At 43.1% G+C, this 22,227-nt stretch overlaps 1 protein-coding gene across 3 annotated transcripts in view; it reads left to right on the top strand.

Annotated features, from left to right (window-relative positions):
* LOC139570874 (apoptosis-stimulating of p53 protein 2-like) overlaps nt 1–21,758 on the top strand; it is a 49,092-nt gene extending 27,334 nt beyond the window's left edge. The window contains exons 8-20 of one of the 3 annotated variants that reach the window (XM_071393168.1): nt 1,362–1,526; nt 1,766–1,807; nt 7,344–7,391; nt 8,052–8,247; nt 11,852–11,962; nt 12,205–12,329; nt 12,542–12,947; nt 15,088–15,926; nt 18,476–18,613; nt 18,951–19,084; nt 19,281–19,447; nt 19,618–19,817; nt 19,951–21,758. In XM_071393168.1, coding sequence (XP_071249269.1) covers nt 1,362–1,526; nt 1,766–1,807; nt 7,344–7,391; nt 8,052–8,247; nt 11,852–11,962; nt 12,205–12,329; nt 12,542–12,947; nt 15,088–15,926; nt 18,476–18,613; nt 18,951–19,084; nt 19,281–19,447; nt 19,618–19,817; nt 19,951–19,992 — 2,613 coding nt within the window. In that variant the 3' untranslated portion in view covers nt 19,993–21,758. The remainder of the gene's footprint in view (nt 1–1,361; nt 1,527–1,765; nt 1,808–7,343; nt 7,392–8,051; nt 8,248–11,851; nt 11,963–12,204; nt 12,330–12,541; nt 12,948–15,087; nt 15,927–18,475; nt 18,614–18,950; nt 19,085–19,280; nt 19,448–19,617; nt 19,818–19,950) is intronic. The other 2 variants (XM_071393169.1, XM_071393171.1) reach the window with 2 other exon arrangements.
* Nucleotides 21,759–22,227: the final 469 nt, after the last annotated feature.

The raw sequence follows: 22,227 nt of genomic DNA on the forward strand, positions 1-22,227 counted from the left end.
ATTTAACCAAGGTCTGATTCCAAATCACGTACATTTTGTATGTGGCTTGTGTGGGACTCAAACCCTTAACTATCTCTACTACCATGCCATAACTAATCAACTGAGCCATCAGAACCACTGGTTCATAGCCTCATACAGTGCCTTCAGAAAGTATTCACACCCCTTGACTTTTTCGACATTTTGTTCTTTTACAGCCTGAATTTAAAATTAAATTGCGATTATTATTATTTTTTTGTCACTGGCCTACACACAGTACCCCATAATGTCAAAGTGGAATAATGTTTTTCGAAATGTTTACAAATGAATTAAAAATGAGGAGCTGAAATGTCTTAAGTTAATAAGTATTCAACCCCTTTGTTACGGCAAGCCTAAATAAGTTTAAGACTAATAATTTGCTTAACAAGTCACATAAGTTGCATGGACTCACTCTTTGTGCAATAATAGTGTTTAACATGATATTTGAATGACTACCTCATCTCTGTACTCCACACATACAATTATCTGTAAGGTCCGTCATTCAAGCAGTGCATTTCAAACACCGATTCAACCACAGACCAGGGAGGTTTCCAATGCCTCACAGAGAAGAGCATCTATTGGTAGATGGGTAAAATTTTTAAAAAGCTGACATTGAATATTCATTTCAGCATGGTGAAGTTATTAATTAATAATTAATGAATAATTAATTAATTAACACTCAGTCACTACAAACATACAGGCGTCCTTCCTAAAAACCTAGTTCAGTCTACTTTCCAACAGACACTTGGAAACAAATTCACCTTTCAGAAGGACAATAACCTAAATCACAAGCCCAAATATACACTGGAGTTGCTTACCAAGACGACATTGAATGTTCCTGAGTGGCCTAATTACAGTTTTGACTTAAAACGGCTTGAAAATCTATGGCAAGACTTGAAAATTGCTGTCTAGCAATGATCAGCAACCAACTTGACAGAGCTTGAAGAATTTTTTTAAAGAATAATGTGCAATTGTATTGTACAATCCAGGTATGTAAAGCTCTTAGAGACTTACCCAGAAAGACTCACAGCTGTAATCGCTGCCAAAGGTGATTCTAACATTTATTTACTCAGGGGTCTGAATACTTATGTAAATCATATATTTCTGTATTTCATTTTCAGTAAATTTGCTAAAATTTCTAAAAACATGTTTTCACATTATGGGGTATTGGGTGTAGATGGGTGAGAAACAAAATACATTTTAGCAATTTTTAATTCAGACTGTAACACAACAAAATGTGGAATAAGTCAAGGTGTATGAACACTTCTGATGGCGCACTGTATTCCCTTTACCCTGTCCTCCATCCTAGTTCAGCTCTCTGACATGGCACCTCTTGTCCCCTCTAGCTGCGTAACAAGCTGAACCAGGAACAGAACTCCAAGCTGCAGCATCAGAGAGACAGTCTGAACAAGCGCAACCTGGAGGTGGCCTCTATGGACAAAAGGGTCAGTGAGCTCCGAGACCGCCTCTGGAAGAAGAAGGCCGCTCTGCAGCAGAAAGAGAATCTGCCTGTGAGTGTACACACACGCACATAGTGTACATGCACACATACTGTACACGCACAAACGCATGCGCTCTCGCACACACACATGCACACACATGAGTCAGAACACCTACTTTGACATCTTAAGACTTTGTGAAAGAAATGCAAATGTTTATAGTGAAGCACACCCCATCAAAATTGATAACCTGAGCGCCCCCTTGGGGCTGTAGAGTATAAACACAACTGTATTTTGTTTACCTCTGAAAGCCCCAGATGCCCTGGCCCTCAGAGCCGGCCTCTATCAAAAAAGTAAGACTCCTCAAACCTGTCTCTTGCTGCCTTTCTACACTGACAAACAAATCACTGACTCACAGGACTGAAATACCCTCAGATATCTCCTTCCACAGTTCACTTTTTCAATCTCTCTCTATTCAGTGTTCTTCAACCCTCGTCCCTGGGACCCACAGAGTGGGGGCTTCTCCCAGTCCAGTACTAACACCTGATTAAGGTATTTTAGTGCTTGGCTGGAGCAAAAGCCTGCACCCAGGTGGCTCCCAAAGATCCGGATTGAAGGACACTGGTGGAATGAATCATTGTTTTGATCCTTGTCACAGGGTTGATTTTGCTATCTCAGTTTACACTCAACATTCCCTCTCTTCAGCCCAACTTGGCAAAAACAACTCCAGGAGAGGGGAGGAGACTAGAGCTTAGGCAGGCAGGCAGACAGACAGGAATGCCAGAGGAGATGGTATCACTGCCTGGTATCTCTCTGCTCCTCTTCCTCTGAATTGTTTTTGACTCCTGTGGTTTCCATTGCACTTTTTAATCTATGTAAACATGGAACTTTTTAATCTGTCTTTGAAAGATTTTGTGAGGAAATTGTCAGGACACATGAGATTTGCTGTAGCTATTAGTGTACTAGAACAACGTGTAAGGGTGAGGAGTGTTTGTCAAATGGAAACTGATTTGCTCAGGCACTCAAATTCTTAAATTACGTTAGTAAATCCCAGGCATGATTTATTATGATTTTACATGTTTCATGTGGTGGGCAATTTACAGAATCTATCCTCGATCAGTGGTATTTTAATAGAGAAACAAAACCACTGTCAAATGAATAGACAACACTCTTTACTTTCCTCCTTGATAACTCTATCATGTTGTATCTCAATCAAACTAACTTAATGTGGGGAGTCTAGATTTACAGTGCCTTCAGAAAGTATTCTTACCCCTTGCCTTATTCCACATTTTGTTGTTAGAACCTGAATTCAAAATTAATTAAATATGTATATTTTCACCCATCTACACACAATACCTCATAACTACAAACTGAACAAATGTTTTTAGAAATGTTAGCAAATTTATTGAAAATGAAATATAGAAATATCTACTTTACATAAGTATTCACACCCCTGAGTCAATACTTTGTAGAAGCACCTTTTGCAGCGATTACAGCTGTGAGTCTTTCTGGCTAAGTCTCAAGGAGCTTTCCACACCTGGAAGGTGCAACATTTGCCCATTTATTCCTTTGAAAATTATTCAAGCTCTGTCATTGGTTTTTGATCATTGCTTGACAACCATTTTCAGGTCTTGCCATATATTTTCTTGTAGATTTAAGTCAAAACTGTAACTTGGCCACTCATGAACATTCTGTCTTTTTGGTAAACACCTCTAGTGTAGATTTGGCCTTGTGTTTTAGGTTATTGTCCTGCTGAAAGGTGAATTAATCTACCAGTGTCAGATGGTGAGCAGACTGAACCAGGTTTCCTATAGGATTTTGCCTGTGCTTAACTCCATTCTGTTGTTTATTTATCCTGAAACATCCCCCAGTCCTTAACAATTACAAGCATACCCATAACATGATGCAGCCACCACCATGCTTGAAAGGGGATTTGCCCCAAACATAACACTTTGTAACTACAATGTTGTTGATCCATCCTCAGTTTTCTCCAATCACAGCCAATAAACTGGTGAAATCCCTGAGCGGTTTCCTTCCTCTCCGGCAACTGAGTTAGGAAGGACGCCTGTATCTTTTTAGTGACTGGGTGTATTGATACACCAACCCAAGTGTAATTAATAACTTCACTTTGCTCAAAGGGATATTCAATATCTTTTTTATTTTTTATCCATCGACCAATAGGTGCCCTCACTGGTCTTTTGTGGTTGAATTTGTGTTTGAAATTCATTGCATGAGGGACCTTACATATAATTGTATGTGTGGGGTACAGAGATAAGGTAGTCATTCAACAATTATGATAAACACTATTATTGCACACACAACTTATTATGTGACTTGTTAAGCACATTTTTACTCCTGAACATATTTAGGCTTGCCATAACAAAGGGTTGACATTTCAGCTTTTCATTTTTAATTTAGTTGTAAAAATGTCATAAAACACAATTCCACATTATTGAGTGTTGTGTGTGTAGGCCAGTGACAAAAACAAATCTAAATGGAATCCGTTTTAAATTCAGGTTGTAACACGACAAAATGTGGAAAAAGTAAATGGGTGTGAATACTTTCTGAAGGCACTTTATCTGTCCGTTTGAGTAACTTTATGCCTACTAATCCAAGTTTAAATTTTTTACATTTTATTATAATTTAAAGGGCCATTTCCCAAAATGTTAATCTCCTGCACCACCCAAACATCAACATAATATTATGTGAAAATGCCAAGTTTCTATGTGTTGTAGTCATAAAGATGCCCACAAAGTGTTTTTGGATAATGTCATCGGAAAATCATCTGGTGTGTATTATGTGATTTTAACCAACTACTACTAACCTTTGCCCTATTCATAGTTGGTTAAAATCACAGGATGCACACCAGATTTCATAAGTGTCGCCAGATGGTGTCATCAGAAACACTTAACTTCCTGTTTTTTACTTAACATAGAAACACACCACTTTCACATTTTGGTATGGTGCTGGAGATGATGAATATGAAGTTGAAAATGTTTCCTTAAAAGTGTGCATGCCACTGATCACAATATTCTCTGGTTCATATGATATTTGCATAGAGAATGTCATAAAGTATATATTAAGCTGTATATGTACAAATGTGACCACATTTGAAATGGTGTTTTTTTACATGAGATAAAATAGACTCAGAGCTAGAGCATGGTATATCGTACACTGCAGTTGAGGAACAATAGGAAAGTAATTCTGGTTTTGAAGTTGATAAACTTGTAACCCCACTTTTGAGAAAATGTCCCTTGAATGTTTTGGTACACCTTCTGGAGAGCTCTTTGTCTACACCCATTCAGTATCGTTCACACCCTCTTAAGCCCCACCCAACTCTTTAAGGATTCACATGTGAGGCCATGTGGTAATCAAATAAAATCTAAGTTAATTTGTCACATATACAGGTGTCAACGGTACAGTGAAGTGGTTACTTGCATAGTAGCAATATAAAAAACAGAAGTGTACAGATAAAAATATTTTATTATTAATAGATGACGCTTACCCGACACACTAAATTGATGTGTCATCTGAAGGAAATGCTATAACCACCCCCCATACACATCTAGCTAAGTGGATGGGTCATACTTTTCTAGACATGTACACATGTTCATCCAGTAGATGAATCCAGTAGATGGCCGCAATCAACCCCACACCTGACACACCTGGCAAATTTTTGTTTAGACATGTAGCTAGCTAATCAATGAACCGGCATAATCCCAACTCATACTACTACCAATACAAACATTGTCATAGATGTAGTATGAATCTGCAGGCAGCTAAAGCTAACAAAGTAGGTTCAATGTTAGCTAGCTAACATTAGGCTATAACTAGCAATGCAAATGGGTTTCTGATTCCAAAAATATTACTACACAGATCATACATGTAATGTTAGCTAGTGAGCCAGCAAGCTAACCTTTCCTCGCTAACTAACAGTATGCTTTAACTTGCAATAAAAAATACTTTCTGACCAAATTATAAACATATCTGAAAATATAGCTAGACTCTTACCCGTATTCATGGATGAATGCTTCACGGCAGACTGGAACCATTTAACTCCATTTTGTTTGTAGCTACATATTGTTTGACCAGCGTTGTGTCAAGTCACTCCGGTTCACATTGACCGTGGTGTGTGCAGAAAGTAGCCCATCACTTTTTCCAACTGATCTGTCGATAGCGCCGGCTAAATTCAGGGAATCAATGTTGTTGAGGAAAGTAGAAAACTTTTGTAGTTCTCAATGGCTAACTTTATATCTTTCAAAAACAGCGAGGTAGAAAAGTCTGTCAACACTCACGTTATAGACAGAAGCACGCTACATGGCAGACCAATCCAAACTCATCTCTCGACATGTCCAGCCCATTCATTATCTCAACCAATCATGGCTAGCAGGAAGGTTCCTGTATTTATCCGTGGCTAAACCAACTAGGCTCGTAATTTAATAATTGTTTTCATATTTATGGATGGAATACAAGTTTGTTTTTAAGGCATTTCTGCCAAAAAACACATTCTGATCAAAAATAAATGTTTACGTTCAAATGCCGCTCCTGTGAAGTAGTGACGTACGACATACGCCTAGTTTCCTGAAACGAGTCACAAATAGTCTGCTTTGTAAACTGCTTTGGATGAAAGTGTATACTAAGCAAAACACATTCTATGCCATTAGACCCCCCTCCAAGCTGCAGTGCTAAAACTCACAGAATGAATAATTCAACCACATACTGTAGTGGAATTAATCCTTCTCTTAATAGGCATACTTAATCATTTTATATACATGAAAACCACCAGTGTAGCTCTCACCAGTAACCACGAGCACAACCGTTCCTTGATTTTAACTGGCGGTTTTATTCTGTAGATTTAGTCAGAATTATCACCTTCTGTGAGAACTATAAAATAGATGAAAGTACAGTTAAGCACACTCTTACAACTTTCTTGTCTTATGAGTCACTTATTAGCTTTATATAATTCTGAAGTGCTTACATACATAAAAAAACGTTTAACTGGAGATAACAGTATCAGATTAAACACATGAATAAAGGAAAAATACTTAATTTTTCTGCTTATTACAGAAGGGAGGAAAATCAAAAACGTCACACTTTTTATTCCTGGCATGAATTTACACTTCATCCTTAATTGTTATAACGTTACAATCCTAACATACACGCTTCAACCTTTACGAACTACACCCGAAGACATGAAAAACCTAGCTAACACAGTGTGGGATTGCCTTCACTCGACAAGTGTGTTGCTACGATAATAATCCCCGTTACAACAGTTCTTAGCCACGTAGTTCTGCTTGTTTTACCATTTCCCCCGCGTAGCGAACACGTAAACAATTCAAACAAAAAACAACGACATAGACTGACAGGTTAATTGTCAGTTACAACCAGTAGAAAATAATGTAATACATTATTAAAGAAGTCCACCATCTATTGAAGTCCTCTCTCCTATGTTGAAGGGAAGAGCTGAGGTAAAGAAAGGAGAGAGCTGAAGAGGTAAAGGTGTAATATGAATGGACTGTAGTTATTACAGATGAAAGCAGAGAAGCTGAAGGATGAATAGAGCAGGACTCTTTGAGGAGGGGATTTAGTGACAGTCTGCCTCGAATTATAATGAGCAGGGCTTTTTCAGGCGGCCACAAAGAGCCGTTACGTTTACCCTTCTCTCTGGCCAACTGCACAGCAAGGGTCTGTCTGACATCACCTGGAAGGCATGTTTCAAACACATTGGTTGCGAAACGCTAGCCTGAAAGATGTCAGCCTAGAATCACCTCACCTCGCTCCGTCTGAGCATATGGGAGGAACTGATCAATAGCGACTTATGTACTTGTATGGGGTTTGACTACTAGTGTGTTCAACTGCTGTTGCCTTTTGTGTTTTTGTTTTCTCAAGAATGGCTACCCTGGTAAGGAGAGGGCTTCAAAAGACGCTCATCCCCAGGTACAGTAACTAATGGCAGAGCTGGACCTGACATAGACACACACTGATCTCTTCAGCATGACTTGGTAGAGCAGCATTTGCCGTAGGATTATCTGCATTTCTGTTTCCAGTAGCGGAGTGCAGTTGATTTGATCTTGTTTTAAAGGGCACGGCTTGACTTATTTAATCTGTAAGACATCATTTTACACAACTGCTAAAGTTTGTTTTCTGAACCAAAAACTTTCGGAGAAAGACTTTGGTTATATTGGAACGTAAAAGAGAGCTGATAGTTTGGTCTGTGTTTTTTTCCTAAATGTTTCAGAGTTCAACTTGATCAGGCTTTATGTGGGGTAGTTGGAGTATTTTTCAACACAGTTTAGCTCCCTTAAATGAGCTTTTATCATATTTTCATCCATAACTTCAACCACGCCTATGTGTATTTAGGATAGTGGCAAATAGACTAACAGCGTAATCTACTACTAAGCTGAGGGAGATGCTTAAAAAATGTATTATTTCTGTTTTTGTGCTGTACTTTTCACTCTTTACGTACTGTGTCTGTCAGTGAGTGACCCTGTTGTTCCTCCACACTGATGACATGCTGGATCTGTGTGTTTGGCTTGCTCTGGACTGTCTGTCTAACTCTCTCTATCTCCCTCCCTCCATCTCTCTTTCTCCCTCTAGCTGCCCTCTGATGGTCCGGGTGGTCAGCAGCAGCATCAGGGTCCTTCTCGTGTGGCGGCTGTCGGCCCGTACATCCAGTCGTCCACCATGCCTCGCGGCCCAGTGAGACACGAGCTGCTGGTCAAACCTGCTGTCTACCCCGACGGCACCGCTAACATGCCTGCACAACCAGATCCCCAGGGCGAGGCCAACACAGGTGCGACAGTGACCTTTAACCTTACAGATGTTCATTTCACCTTTCCCCTCTCACTTCCTCCCTCTTGGCCCTGGCAAACGTTTGCCTGTCAATTCTTCTGCTGAAGTCTCCACTCCACCTCTCACGCTCACAGTCTCCTTTTAATTAAGGTACTCTATATCTCTACCTCAGCTGAGTGATAAATAAAATCCAGATGACGAGCTTGAAAGAGGTTTGACATGTGACTGAGTTCCCCACCCTCAACAGGAGCTGAGGATTCTGAGATACCGCGGTTGATAGATGGGCTCTGGTTGTAAAGTGACTCTGAGCTCAGAAGGTAACCTAGGGGCTTGGTGCTCTGGTGTGGCTACTTCCTCTACCAATCCCCCTAACCATAGATCTAGGATTCGATTACCCTACTAATTTGAACCTGAACCATTAGGGGGATTGAAAAGCTACCAGACCTTGAATCAGGAGTTATGTTGCTGTGTTGTGGTGCCCGTCTGAGATGATAGCCTACCTTCTCCTTATCCATAATTCTTCCGCCACTAAATGGTGACTTATGTCTGCCAGGGTGGAATACCAGCCCTCATGTTGCTGTGTGATTGTGCATTCAGAGGTTGAACCAGGGAAAGCTCAGTAGTATCCTCTTCAGATTGGTCAAATAGCTACTATGAATTGACCTAATCTACAGGTAACTGCCAAAATAAAGGAAACATCAACATAGTCTTAATAGGATGTTGGGCCAAAACAGCTTCAATGCCCAGATTCTACATGTGTCTGGAACACTGTTGGAGGATCATGCAACACCATTCTTCCATGAGAAATTCCATAATTTGGTGTTTTGTTGATGGTGGTGGAATATGCTGTCACATTCTGTGATGTTTCTGTTCGTTCCCAGCTAGCAATGAGGGCCGCCCAGAAGTGGCCCTCTAACGGGGAGCCAGAACTGATTGAATCAGCCCGGTGTCAGACTCGGCCCGGAATCAAAATGAATGACTGCCCAGAATCGGCCCAAGTACATCGGGCCGTTTCCGTCTACCAGAATTCAGCCGACTTTGCCGGCATCTTACCAGAATCCCCCCAGAAGCGACCCGATGAAAATGTAAATAAATCTATACAAAATTACCGGATTTAGTCATTTTAAATACTACTATTAAACATTTTATACATACAAATTATACCCATCCACAAAAAACATTTTGTCTCGGAGGAAACACCATACAACTGGTGACCGTGTCAGCGTGCATGCGCCAAGCCTGCCACAGGAGTCACTACAGCGTGATGGGACACGGACCTCCCGGCCGGCCAAACCCTCCCATATCTCGGACGACGCTGGGCCAATTGTTCATTGCCTCATGGGTCTCCCAGTTGCGGCCGGCACGGGTCTCGAACCAGCATCTGTAGAACCGCAGTTTGCACTGCAACGCTGTGTCATAGACCGCTGTGCCACTCGGGAAGTTCCACCTACAAAGTTTTTAATGCTTATCAATTGCCTTGCACAAGTATCAAAATACTAAAATACTACACAAGACTCTTAAAGAATTTCATTTAAATGTTAATTGTATTTTTTGATCACAGAAACAATGAGGAAAATATGGGGAAATAAATAAATATTAATTAATTATATAAAGCAGCATGTGTATTCATCTGCCAGAGAGTAGCCCCAATCTGCCCGAGCCCCAAGTAATACATTTGGGCCAGATAACTGTCACCGGAATCGGCCCGAGCCCCAAGTAATACATTTAGGCCTGATAACTCACACCGGAATCGACCCGAGCTCAATCCCTACATCCTAGCCATAAGTAATACTGCCAAAGGCGGCCCAGACTCAGGCCACATGACGTCGGCCGAGTCTGACTCTCAGCCGAGTGCTCCGACTCTCAGCCGGAATCGGCCCAGATCCACTGTGCTAGCTGGGTTTTGGTCTTCAGCAAGGTTTTTTTCCGGCTGTTCATGCAAACAGATTTTGGTAGCCGAAGTCTACACCCATTCTTCAGTCATTGGTCAACAGTAGAGATTCTTCAATTACATTCAATTACATGTAAGGAAATTGACCCCAACACTGACAATAAGAGCTTTGATTCAGTCAGGTTGCATAAATGCCAAACTAATGACACACACACACAAAACCAGTTAAAGCACATTAGAGGTTGGTCTTTTTGTATTATCTACAGAATGACTCAGTCTTACTCATGCACTTGATCACTCACTCGTTCAGTCCACCTTAAAGAACTACCCTGGTAGAAGGAGGTGTGTGTGTGTGTGTGTGTGTGTGTGTGTGTGTGTGTGTGTGTGTGTGTGTGTGTGTGTGTGTGTGTGTGTGTGTGTGTGTGTGTGTGTGTGTGTGTGTGTGTGTGTGTGTGTGTGTGTGTGTGTGTGTGTGTGTGTGTGTAAGGGAGAGGCATCAATAAACATTTATGATATGAAATCAAAACTAGTCATTTCATCGGTCCATCTTTTCCTTTACACGTCCTCTTCAGCGCAAAATGAGAGAAAAACAGGAGTTAAAGTAACAAGTTTTCCCCAGTCTGCCGTGATGTTACATGCAATTACTTCTGCGTGATGAGCCAATATGCAGTGGGAAAGAAAAGCTGAACATCGAACATCTCTTCCCAACTATTTTGCTATCTATATGGCACGGCTGTACATTTGTTGGTCCTTAAATGAAATTGGTGTATATTTTTATGTATCTGGGAAAAAAAGGAGACCTAGGGGAGGAAAGAGGTGAATCTGCGGCCGGTCCAAACCCCTCCAGAGCTCTCCTCCATCGACGGGGAGTCTCCTTGCCTGGCCCCGGGTCCAGCCAGACCTGCACCCCTCACCATGCCCACACTGGGCCCCCTGCTCTGGCCTATAACGGACCGAATCTTTAACACTAGATATCTGGATATCTAAGGCTCCTCTGCTTTTTGTCTCTCGTGCATTTTTGGTTATTTTAGAATCCATGTTCTTGCTTAAGCCTCTGAAAGAGCTGCGGGCTAAGATGAAAAGTACACACTCCCTCTGGTGTGGTGTGCTCTGTGTGAATGTGTCCGCTTGTGCTTGCTGTTTCTTACCCTTTCAGTCGATGCTATATGGACAGAGAGAGAGAGTTGTGTGGGCGTGGAAATACGCTTTGAGGGGGTATGTTTGTTATGGAAGAAAGAAATTTTGTTAGTATTGTCATCGTCATCTCTCTTTCTGCCAGATCTCTGTTGTTGTATGTGTTGCTGTGAGGCAATACTGCCTGTTTGTTGAATTAAACCGTGCCAGTTGCTATTCTAATTCCACTCTGGATTGAGCAGCATTCTAAATGGGTCCGTTGGAACGAACACATTACCTCCAGCAGAACTGACAGTCTGACAACCATGTGGTTTCGGGCTGTCCCGATCAGGTCTAAATCAGTTACTGAGGAAATTAGAAAGATGGAAAGAACTAGCTAGTTCTACCACATTTTGCGCTCCTGTACTGTCTTAATCCGGCTGAGAAAAGAACCTGCCACAGGGTATTGCTATATAGCCCAGCTTTGGCCAGACCCTTTCTAAATATATTTTGCCTTCCATTGGTTTCAATTGAAAGCATTTTTAGAAAACACCCCTTAAACCACAACTCCCTAACCACCACCCTCACCCCCCTCTCTCAGCTAAATTGGCAGAGTGGGGCCCTTCTGGACCAGAGCCTAACAGCAGTAGTCATGGGTCATCCTCCACACTGCCCAGAATGACCTCTCACTCCAGCCCCAACACAGAGCAAGGTAACCACCCCCACAGCACAACAACCACACATAAATATGACTGTACACTCGACCACACGATGACCAGATATGTAGTGGCCAAATCATATCTGCGAACCCACACAAACATGAAGACTCAAATTGCCACTTCACTTTCCTTGAATATGCACTTAATAACTCACACAGTCCAGATAGGGTTTTGCTATTGTTTTCCCTGTATGTTTGCATAGTTATGTTTTACACCTGTGTTGTTGTGTGTGTAGATGAGACTGAGGGGATGATGAAGGACAGGAGGGTGCGTCCGTTTTCCATGTTTGAGCCCACTGAGGTGCCCGCCGCCTCCCTCCGCAAGAACCAGAGCAGTGACGACCTGGTCAGAGACTCCCAGGTAAGAACTGTGTATCTCAACAAGAATGCCCCTAAGCTATTTTTACTGCAGACCCAATGGATGGTGCCCAGAATGTCAGAAAACTGAAAATTCTTTAAACATGAACACTTGACATCAGGAGTTGTCCTTGATCAGTTGTGTGTGCGTGCGTGTGTGCGTGCATGCCATTCCTCTGTGGTCTAACCAGCTCCTCTCTGTTCTCCTTTCCCCAGTCTGCTGCTAAACCCCCAGTTAAGGTTCCCCCACCTGTTGCCAGTAAACCTAAAGCCCCCAGTGGTGCCCCCTATGGCAAGCCAGGCTTCAACACAGGCACCTTCCCCAAGGCCAAGCCTCCCAGCCAGCACCAGCAATCCCAGGGGGGCCCACAGGCCCATGTCTCCCTGCCCCCCTCCCAGAGCCAGACCCTGCCCCTGCCCTCAAAGCAGGACCCCCCTCCGGCCGCCACTGTCAGACCCTTCACCCCAGAGCTGCCTAAAGACCTGATCAAGCCCCAGACCCTGGCAGCCAGCTCCATCTACTCCATGTACACCCAGCAGCCCACCCCAGGCAAGCCCTTCCCACCGGTCTTGCAGGGGGCTCTCAACAGGAGCCAGAGCCGCGGCAACGGATTTGTCAGTGGTAAGACTACCTGGTAGTTCTGGATCCTCTTCTGTTCCTGTTGACTTTATCAGGGCTACTGTCTGTCTGGAGTCATTTGGCTATTTGTCTTAAGACTTTGTCACTCAAGAAAGATGTGTGAACCATGGCTCCAAAGCATTTCACTGAACACCAGAGTACTAGAAACAGTCTTGTTTCTGTTCTTTTCTGTTTTACACTTACTGCAAGAGTAACTCCTAACAGAGAGGTCAAAGCAGGCTACCATAAGTCTTATGTTAAGTACCTAGGAGAGTACAGTAATTGAATTTAGCCAGTGGATAGGAGAGGGTCCTGACTCAGAACAAGCTGCAGTTAGTGAATCTAATTAAAGGTAATAAGCCCCGAGGCATGGCGATCGTTAAATAAAACATCAAAGTAATCCTCATCATCACCCTGTTACTGTTACCGGTTTGCATATGCAGATATGTCTGACTAGGTTTGTAATGAGTTAGTCTCACCTGTGGGATTTCTCCTCTAGAGTGAAACAGAGGACATGAACTCTCAGGGATCTGCTCTGCTCTGGCCAGGAAAAACTTGATGCCCTGGTTATGATAAGACAAACTACATTTAGGATATGACAAGCACCTAGAGTTTTTACTGGTCAGGTCACATGATCAGAATAAACCCTTGGCCCTATCTGAGACTGGCTGTGTCTCAATCTGCAGAAGTGAGGTCTTTAGTGTGCTTTCGCAATGTATTAAGAGTCCATAAGGCTGTCATCCCTGTGGATCTCCTTCAGGGCAAAGCCACCAACCTGACATGTTGACACACATCTTCTCCATCGGCAATCACTCGAGTGGAGTATGATTGTCCTCCATGGGGTCTTCCAGGTGTTGAGTCTCTCCTTGGATAGCTGCCCGCTTGTCCTCTGCGGCACGGTGGAGATCTTTCTAGTGGGTTAGCAGCTCCTTCAATAAATGCTTTTTCTTCAGTTGTCTGTTTTAATGCAGCGTGCTCCTAGTTTCCCTTAATTTAATTTAATATATATACTGTATATATATATATATTAGAAATCCAGTTCATAAAGTTATACAAGCCTAGCTAGTAGCTACTGAATGTAATTTTCCTGAGTGTGGACATTTACAAGCGAAAGTGAACAAGATAAATTGTGCAAATGAACAAAGTAGTGATGCATGCTTTTCTGAAGGAAGAGCAGCATGTGTACACAGAGCAGAGGGGAGAAGAACGGAGGGGGGGGGAAACGCTAGTACAGTGGTCACCAAACGGTCAATCTTCAAGGCACTCCTAGTCGATCACTAAACATTTCTGTAGAAAAGCCAATGATAAAGGCGTAAAGGCTTGTGCTCTTTTTTTTCTCCGTGTTATTCGTATTGCGCTGTTGGCAGTAGCTGCACTTGTTTCAGAAGCCCTGCGCACTGGGTAGGCAAAGTGTTCCCATTTTGATGCATTTCATTTGTCTGAAAGAGATTCACTCCACCTACCCGGCAGACTGGGAGATCTGTGGCTAAATTGAGTGTGCCTACTGCGGTGATCAATCGAACTGCTCAAATCACAACCCCGGCCACAGCAAAGTTTGATACTGGCATACGTGAGATTTTCATAACTTCATAACCAGAGAGAGACTGTCAAAGAATACAGCAAAGAGCTGCTGATTTTATTAGTGAGTTCATGTCTAAGTCTTTAACGTTTGCAGTCAGAATGACTGCTCATTAGCTTGAAGGGGGTCCCTCGGGGCCCAGCCGGTGCTTCTGTTAACGTCGGGAGACTGATACAAGGGCAGCAACCACACGGTCCTTAACAGATAGGGGCCGGGTCCAGTGGCATGGAAAAAACTGGCAGTGTGCCCTTGAGCAAGGCACTTAACCCTAATTTGCTCAAGGGGCGACGTACTACTATGGCTTTCCTGTAAAACAACACATTTCACTACACCTGTGTGTGTGACAATAAAACATATATTTTTTATTTTAAAATTATTTTATATACTGCCTGGATGATATTCTTAAAAGCTGATTCAAATGTTACATGTTCTCCAACTCTGGTCCTGGTGTGTCATTGTTTATTAGCAGGAAAAGAGGTTGTCTGTTTGTTGTTTTTATAAAGCCTGCTTTAAATCCTAACCGATTCTCTCTGTTTATTTCTGTGTCTCTCTCTGTGTGTGTAGTGTACGGTAAGCCTGTGATCCCCAGCGGAGGCCCCCAGCACCCAGAGAACCCTTACAGCGAGCAGCGACACTCCCCAGACCAGCACTGTGAGGTGGACCACGGGGCCCCCCATGTCCCCCCCACCGAGGGCCAGCAGGGGGAGACAGAGCGCACCCCTCGTCCCCTCAGCCCCACCAAGCTGCTGCCCTTCATCTCCAACCCCTACCGCCACCAGAGCGACGGGGACCTGGAGGCCCTCAGGAAGAAGCTGTACAACGCCCCGCGGCCCTTGAAGAAACGCAGCTCTATCACAGAGCCCGAGGGCCCCGCGGGGCCCAACATCCAGAAACTGCTATACCAGAAGACCACGCTGGCTGCTATGGAGACCATCCTCACCACGCCCACCACACCCGAGGCTGTGAAGGAGGAGGGAGGGGCAGGGCCTGGTGTTCCAGGGGCCCAGATTGGTGGGGATAGCAGCCAACCGGAGAGTGTAACACTTGAGGCTTGTGAAGTCCTGCCCCCCTCCCCTAACCTCCTCCCCGCACTCCCTGCAGAGCACACTCCCCCACCAGCCATCCCAAAGGGAGAACGAGAGGAGTTCACCGCCCCTCCCCATCCGGCCCATCCTGCACCGCAACCTGACCAGCCCATGTTCCCCCCACCGTCCCCTGTTGCTGCTGCTGGCATGGAGGAGCCCAGCCCACCCAGCCTGACCCCTCCTCCAGAGAGTTTCACGGAGGAGTTCCCCCCCTACCCCCCACCACCCTACCCCAGCGGGGCTGGGCAGGAGAGCCTGGGGGAGGACACTCTCAGCATGCAGGCACCAGAGGTCACCGGACAGGTCACATTGCCACCTGTAAGAAACCTAAGTTACACTGTTGTTTTAATGATGATGATACATTATATTTAAAGTACCTTCCATGACATTCATAAACATCAGCTCGCAATCAGTCACATTTAACATCAGTACCAGATCAAACAGATCCACTCTACTTGCTGCAAATAGCTTAACACCAGTCTTAAGCCATAGCATGTATTAACAATAGCCGACTGTACTCTACAGTACTGTATGTGCCTCATGTTGTTAGTCTCATGGTCGGATCATGGGTTTTTCTGACTGTTCAGATTATACAGTACATGTTCACCCTCCACACTCTCATTGGTTATATAAGCACATTAATCCTGATCAAGTGCAATAGGAAGTGGAACCTATTCACTCTTCGCCCATCCAAAGGTGACAATGAAATGAGCTTTGGTTATTTTCTAGCCCTGTAAGTAAACAACAAGTTGCATTCCATTGTTGATCCCCTCTAAGCTGGGTTATCAGTGGGGTCCTACTAGGGCTGGGCGATATCGCCAAAATATCATATCACAGTATTTAAAATAAAATAAAATGGACGGTATGACTATTTGACGTTTTTGAATAACAAAAGTTCTAAATTTGCTTCATGAGTAGTGCGTGACCCTAGGGTGTCAACATATTCTAAGTGATTTTAATGGGTCTATCTCCATTCTGATTGTTATACTGTTCAATTCAACCAAAATTTATTTTCAATTTCTGCATTTCCTGCACTCATTTGAGATCATTTCCACACTGCCGCGTAGGGCTGCATGATATAGGCAAACAATCCAAGCCTTATTTTTAACCAAATGTTGCAATTGCGATTTAGAGCAAAACACTTGGGTGAACTGTTGGAATCATGACATGGAATCATAGACACTTTGAATACAGTGTTGTTTGACATGACAGTGAATGAAAATCCCATGGAGGAGTTATTGTGACAGGGTAGGAACCAAAGTTTTGATAAGTGTTACCTAGGGGACCCCATAATCTTTGGCTACATTGAATGTTTTGTCTTAGCTACTTCATGAAGTTAACATATTCTTCGCATATTCCTATTTGATTTAGAAGATAGGGTTGCACAAACAACATGCGGATTTAGGTCTACACCATCACTGGTATTATTAGGCTGTATAGCTAATTACCTTTTCTCTGACTGAGTACATTTGTTAGCTAGATAGCGATTTGCATTTAAGATTAGCATTAGTGGCTAACAATTAGCGGCTAACAAGATTTATGCCCAACTTGCTAAGAAAAGACAAACTAGCTGGCCTCCCGAGTGGCGCAGCTAAGGCACTGAGGCGTCACTACAAACCCAGGTTCAATCCCGGGCTGTATCACAACCGGTCATGATCGGGAGTCCCATAGGGGGGCGCCCAATTGGCACAGTGTCGTCTGGGTTAGTGGAGGGTTTGGCCTGGGGGGGGGCTTTACAGGCTGACCTCGGTCATCAGTTGAACAGTGTTTCCTCCGACACATTGGTGCAGCCGGCTTCTGGGTTAAGCGAGAAGGTGTTAAGTGATGCGGTTTGGCGGTTCGTGTTTCAGAGGACGCATGAACCGACCGCTGGGGAGTTGCAGCGATGAGACAAGAGAAAAATTGGAGAGAAAAATGCAATGAGTTCTGAAAATAAAATACTAACTAGCTGTTTGCAGATGTAATAAACACAAACTAATAGTGTAATTATACAACGAAAGTGGATTTATATTAAGAAGCAAAGTGAAACAGCATCGTTTCACATGACTGACTCAAGTGTCTCATGGTCGAGGAACAACACATGTGCTCCTTGAGTGACGGGGGGCTGGGCTAGGTCTGTGTGAAAAGCGGCATGGAGAGAGAGAGAGAGAGAGCGGAGAGAGATGACTCAAGTAGTGAAGTAAACTATAAAAATTGACTTTACACACAGCGTATCACATTTAACCAAACATTCAAATAACGTTATAGAAGGTAAAGTAAAAACCCATTGCTACCTGTAAATTGTAAAATACGGTATACTACCCAGTAATAGGTCAGTAATAGATCCTACCCTAGGAGTGTTGATGAATGGTCTGATCCATTTTTGCCTCCCAGTCCCTGCTCTCTTCCACTGAACCCAATGGGCCCCTGTTAAGAACCAAAAAGGGCCCTTTCTTTCATGGGGCCAGTAATAACCATAATCTGGTTGAGTAATAATCAGGTTGCTTAGTGAAACCAGTAGTTTCTTCATTGATTTGGTCCCCTCACAAAAAGCTCAGTACTGAGCTAGGAGCTGAAGGAACAGGTCGCTCATACATTTTCTCTCTTTTAAGCCAGGCTATTCACATTCAATGGATACTCTGGATGCTCTATCGAATCGTTTTTTGCAATGTGTTTATTATTCTTTAGCATGGTGTTGCATTGTGGGCTGGCACCCATTCATATGAACTGAGCATTGATTTGAGCACTATCCGTTTGAGCACAGATGGGACCGGACACTAGCTAAAATCCTTAGACACGTCCTTGTGAGTGTGTGTCAGTGGCTGTGTGACTTCATCAAGGCATGACATTGTTTGAAAAGTGTTCTCACCTCCGTGTGTCTGTATTAGGGGAAGAGGACCAACCTGCGTAAGACTGGCTCAGAAAGGATCGACCACAGTATGAGGGTGAAGTTTAACCCCCTGGCCCTGCTCCTGGATTCCTCTCTGGAGGGAGAGTTTGACCTGGTCCAGAGGATCATCTACGAGGTAAGACTACGTCTGTGTATGTATACATGTATACTGTATATTATTCCCTAAAGTGGCTCTCTATTAAGGTATTTTGTAAGCAAAGATTTTCATAGACGAACAGTGTTTACAAGTGCTTTTTAACAGGCTTGTGTGTAGTGAAGGAAAATGTGTAAAGTTGTTTTTGTAATAGCAGGTAGCATGGTAGCTGGTTAACCATCCCTCTCAAAGTGAAGTACTGTAGTCTTAATGTTTGTTTTGTAGTCTTAGCTGATTATAATTTTTATTAAGTGGGTGTAAAATAGTCTGTGTGTAAAGCGAGTTGTGAAATCGTATCCACCTCTCTCTCCCCTCTCAGGTGGAGGACCCTAGTCTGCCAAATGATGAGGGGATCACAGCCCTCCACAACGCAGTCTGTGCCGGACACACGGAGATCGTCAAGTTCTTGGTGCAGTTTGGTGTCAACGTCAACGCAGCCGATAGTGATGGATGGTGAGTGGACCCTATACTACCAATATCTCTGATTGTGATTCTTACTGCCGTCAGTGATAGGAGTGTTGTAAACTGCAGTCCAACTTGAACTCTTACTTGAAAGTATTTCGGAATGTAGGATTTTTTCCCCCCTCTTAATATCACACTCCTTTTTCCTCCCTTTCTTTCTTCTTTTCCCTCTCTCGTTCTCTCTCAGGACTCCGCTGCACTGCGCGGCCTCCTGTAATAACGTGCAGGTGTGTAAGTTCCTGGTTGAGTCGGGAGCAGCGGTGTTTGCTATGACCTACAGCGACATGCAGACGGCAGCAGATAAGTGTGAGGAGATGGAGGAGGGATACACCCAGTGCTCCCAGTTCCTCTACGGTCAGTAGCTCAACATATCTACTGATCTTATAGCCTTGACTGTTATGTCTGGGGAACGTTTGTGTGTATGCGTGCATATATCTGTGTGTGTGTGTGTGCTTTGTACATTTCTGTATGAGTGTATGTGTTCTTGCTCTGCTAAACCCTCTTTCTCCTCCTCTTTCCTCCAGGAGTGCAGGAGAAGATGGGCATTATGAACAGGGCTGTGGTCTACGGCCTGTGGGACTACTCCAATGACAATTCTGATGAGCTGGCGTTCCGTGAGGGTGACTGCATGACCATCGTTCGCCGGGAGGATGAGGACGAGATCGAGTGGTGGTGGGCGCGCATGGGCGACACCGAGGGGTACATCCCTCGGAACCTTCTGGGGGTGAGTCACAGTGTCACAACTGAGTTTCCTCAAGTTAAACCTTACTGAATAACTTTGCATTAAGAGGTTATTAATTATTGTTTGATAATGTTCCAATGTATCTAATAAGCAGTATGTGTGTCTTTCTCAACAGCTTTACCCAAGAATCAAGCTCAGACAGAGAAGCCTGGCTTAGACCGGCTCATCCTGAACTGGACACGGTCTGCATCTTAGGCTATGTTTACATAGGCAGCCCAATTCTAATATTTTTTTCCACTAATTGGTATTTTGACCAATCACATCAGATCTTTTCACATCAGATCTTTTTCAGAGCTGATCTGATTGGTCAAAAGACCAAATGTTGAATAAAAGAAATGCAGAAGCGGGCTTCCTGTCTAAATGCAACCTAATTGGTCCACTGTAGCTTCCTCTCCTCGTCTTTTTCTGCTTCATCTGCTCTGACCTGTCATGTCAGGATGGGTACTAGTAATATGTTAGAAGGTTCCAGGGTAATTTGATCTCACTTTGCCAGCTCTTTCACATCAGTGAGGATGGATGAAATGAGGCAAGGGAAGGGAGCCAGTCGAGACGACTGAGACAACAATTGATATGGAGATCCACGCAGGCTTTAACAGGACTTTACAAGGACAGGCCAACAATCACATGAAGAAACGTTGAAAGACCAAACCACTTGAAGGATTTTAAACTGACCTATGAACACTACTTGTCAGGCGGGCCTATAACCACTGACTCTATGGCCCGACTGTGGCACTTTTATATACCAGCAGAAGAGGTTTTCCACATCTATTTTTCAGACCACTTTGTGCGTATAAGGCACTAAAGGCATTATGTTTCTCTACATGTTCGTCATATTGTTTTCAGATCAGATTTAAGTATCTGCAGTTATATTGATCGGAACTCTGGGGATAAATGGAACAAACAGTATTTTTATGTAGAAAGGTGATTTTTACACTTCTAAATACTCTTTCAAACTGTGTTTTCTTCTGGGTTATTATTTCATTTTAACCCTGTTAGAAAGAGCTGGAGCTGAAGAGAGTATTAGGTGAGTGAATGAATGAGTGTAATGTTTGGTGATGCGTGACATTCTGTCTGAACAGTTATTCTGTTACCTCGACAATCCCTGTGGGGGCTCGGTCTGCTTGTCATTTCCTGTTTTTAGTGGTCGTGTCCCTCTGTGTAACTAAAATGTGTAACCCATGTTTCAGCATTGACCCTACTGTATTGGCAAGAGTTAATGTATGTTTGTGTATGTGTGGCGCTATTACCACTGTTCAGCTTATCAAATGGGGGGGGGGGGGTATAATGTTAATGGTTGGCAAAATTTAGCCTATGCCACTGTTGATTTAGCAATTGCTATTGACTCTTGTTCTTTTATGATGCCAAAATAGCCTGTGGTATGTTTTCTATGTGAGCAGATTATTAGCATCGCTCATCATGTTTCTCTACACTGGCTTTATGGTTGAGATATAACAAACATAATTGTACTGCGGTTGTGCTATTGTCACAATGAGCATTCCTCTGAAACTAACTCACTTGTCGAATCCATGTTTTCTGTTGCTGAAATGATGTCCATACAATTCATTTGGACCATTTAGCCATGTAGGAAGGATGAGACTAAACTTCAAGAAACATTTTTCACATGTTATACCTGTGTAGCTTTTGATTGAAGAGTAAGAGAGGGCAAAAGATTCATGGTTACAATGGCAGACAAGGATGTCTTTCCTTAAAATCTCTCAAGCAAGTTTAATTGAATGAAAACTCAGTTAATCAGCTCATTCATAGTAAGGAATTCTGCATCAACTCGCCTCCACCCTTACCACTGTCTACTCAACAGATGTATTTATTTTTGTTACCTTATTATCATCATTTTTTTGTCTCGTCAAAACTATAACCTCACATGGAGAATTGTAAACATTTACAATAAAATACTTTGCAAACTAATGGCTGTGACTGTGTCTTCTAGACCTGGAGCCATATGTATCAAGCATCTGAGTAGGAGTGCTGTTTAGGATACATTTTGTCTTTTAGATCACCATGAACAAGATTACATGGACAGGGGGGACCTGATCCTAGATCAGCACTGCTCCTCTGAGACGCTCGATGCATACGGTCCCAGATAGTTGTGTGCTAGCATTAGAATGATCCTGTCCTCTTTTTGTGAGATGAAATAGTGCTCTGCATTCTTAAAAATATGTAAGTATCTTAATCGCCTGTGAATTTGTTTCAGGTAAGTATTGTTATAGAAGTGTACTTGAGATATGAAGCATTGAAATACACATGAAGCAGTAGACTACATAAACATTAGAATACACAGAGGAACACTGACCTGTCTGTTATATACTGAACAGAAATAAAAATGCAACATGCAATAACTACAAACATTTTACTGAGTTACAGTTCAGGAAATCAG

The sequence above is a fragment of the Salvelinus alpinus genome, chromosome 3 (assembly GCF_045679555.1).
Source record: "Salvelinus alpinus chromosome 3, SLU_Salpinus.1, whole genome shotgun sequence".
Taxonomy (NCBI): domain Eukaryota; kingdom Metazoa; phylum Chordata; class Actinopteri; order Salmoniformes; family Salmonidae; genus Salvelinus; species Salvelinus alpinus.